This window comes from Olea europaea, unplaced genomic scaffold (genome assembly GCF_002742605.1).
Source record: "Olea europaea var. sylvestris unplaced genomic scaffold, O_europaea_v1 scaffold34087, whole genome shotgun sequence".
Taxonomy (NCBI): domain Eukaryota; kingdom Viridiplantae; phylum Streptophyta; class Magnoliopsida; order Lamiales; family Oleaceae; genus Olea; species Olea europaea.
In genome coordinates this window covers 1-1,226 of record NW_019253116.1, presented here as the reverse complement: position 1 = coordinate 1,226, position 1,226 = coordinate 1, and the positions used below count along the sequence as shown (strand labels likewise).

The window sequence follows — 1,226 nt, the reverse complement described above, 5'->3', positions numbered from 1 at the left end:
TTTTAAAATTAAGCTAAACTTTGCTCGTTTAAGTTGAGTCTTTAATTTTAATTAAACTGAAACAATTAAAGTAAAACCCTATTAGTCGCGCCTCTCACTCAACCACCAAATAAGAGTGCAAACCCCAAGCAATTATTAAACAAAAATAAGTTTAAATAGTTTGAAAGCAACGTCTCAAATGCCACTTGGCGGATGCCAACCCAGGTTACCGTTATAGCCCGACCGTGAAGTCAATGATCCAACAGCCAGGTTCTACTAGCCGTTTGATTTGAAAGCAAAAAAAATAGAAAATATATTCCACGTTTTCACTGGACAGATACCCTTAAATTTCTCTTGAGCTTAATCCATTCCTCATCCATATCTTTTTCTTCTTCTTCTTGGGTTTCTTTTCTCTCTAGATGCTTTCATTCAGCATTCTGGGGTTGTATAAATTGTGGGTCTGGTGAAGGAGAGTGTATTTTCGTTTATTTATTTGATCAGGGGTTTTGTGATTGAGCTTTCAGATATCACGAGAATCATAATGGTTATATCTGAAGAGAACGATTCTACCCAGATTAAACCCACTAATGCACAAGGTTCTGTTTGGCGAGATCTTGCTTATTTTTACCAATTTTATGGTTTTTGAGCTTACAATCAGTTTTCAATCTCAATGTTCTTATTTTATTTTTCATTTTTCTTTTTGGGATTTGAATAATAAAAGGAGGGGGAGTAATCGCTGGCAGAAAGTTTGGAATGGAGGTGAGACCAAATAGAAGGGCTCTGAGTGCGATTAATCAGAATTTAGTGGGAGCTCATCCTCGTCCATATCCCTGTGTTGTTAACAAGAGAGGCTTATCGGAGTAAATCTAGACTCTAATTTAACATCCTTCATATTTCTTTTGTCATTTCTTCCGAATGCTTTTGAAGAGTAAAATAATAAGTCATATTTCTTGTTACTCAGAACAAATGGGAATTGTGATAAGAATCTTCCAATTCAAGCACACAGGCCAATCACAAGGTCTGATTTGTGAAATAATTTATTTTTATCTCTAAAAGTTTCTCCTTTCAAGTTTTGATTTTTGTAAACTCCTACTTTCTGTTTTCGCTTACAAGAATTATTTGATTTATAAAGGAAATATGCAACACAGATGCCAATCTTGCAGCAACCATGCCCTGAGGTATATGCTCTCTTTCTCAAGGACATTTGAAAATTTGTGTATAAAATTTTTCCCAGTGAATGGACACAG

At 35.1% G+C, this 1,226-nt stretch overlaps 1 protein-coding gene across 1 annotated transcript; it reads left to right on the top strand.

Annotated features, from left to right (window-relative positions):
* Nucleotides 1–309: 309 nt before the first annotated feature.
* Nucleotides 310–1,220, top strand: LOC111386068 (G2/mitotic-specific cyclin-1-like). Its single transcript, XM_023010493.1, has 4 exons — nucleotides 310–575; nucleotides 701–839; nucleotides 941–997; nucleotides 1,112–1,220. The coding sequence occupies exons 1-4, from the start codon at nucleotides 521–523 to the stop codon at nucleotides 1,185–1,187; spliced, it is 327 nt and encodes a 108-aa protein (XP_022866261.1). The 5' UTR covers nucleotides 310–520; the 3' UTR covers nucleotides 1,188–1,220.
* Nucleotides 1,221–1,226: the final 6 nt, after the last annotated feature.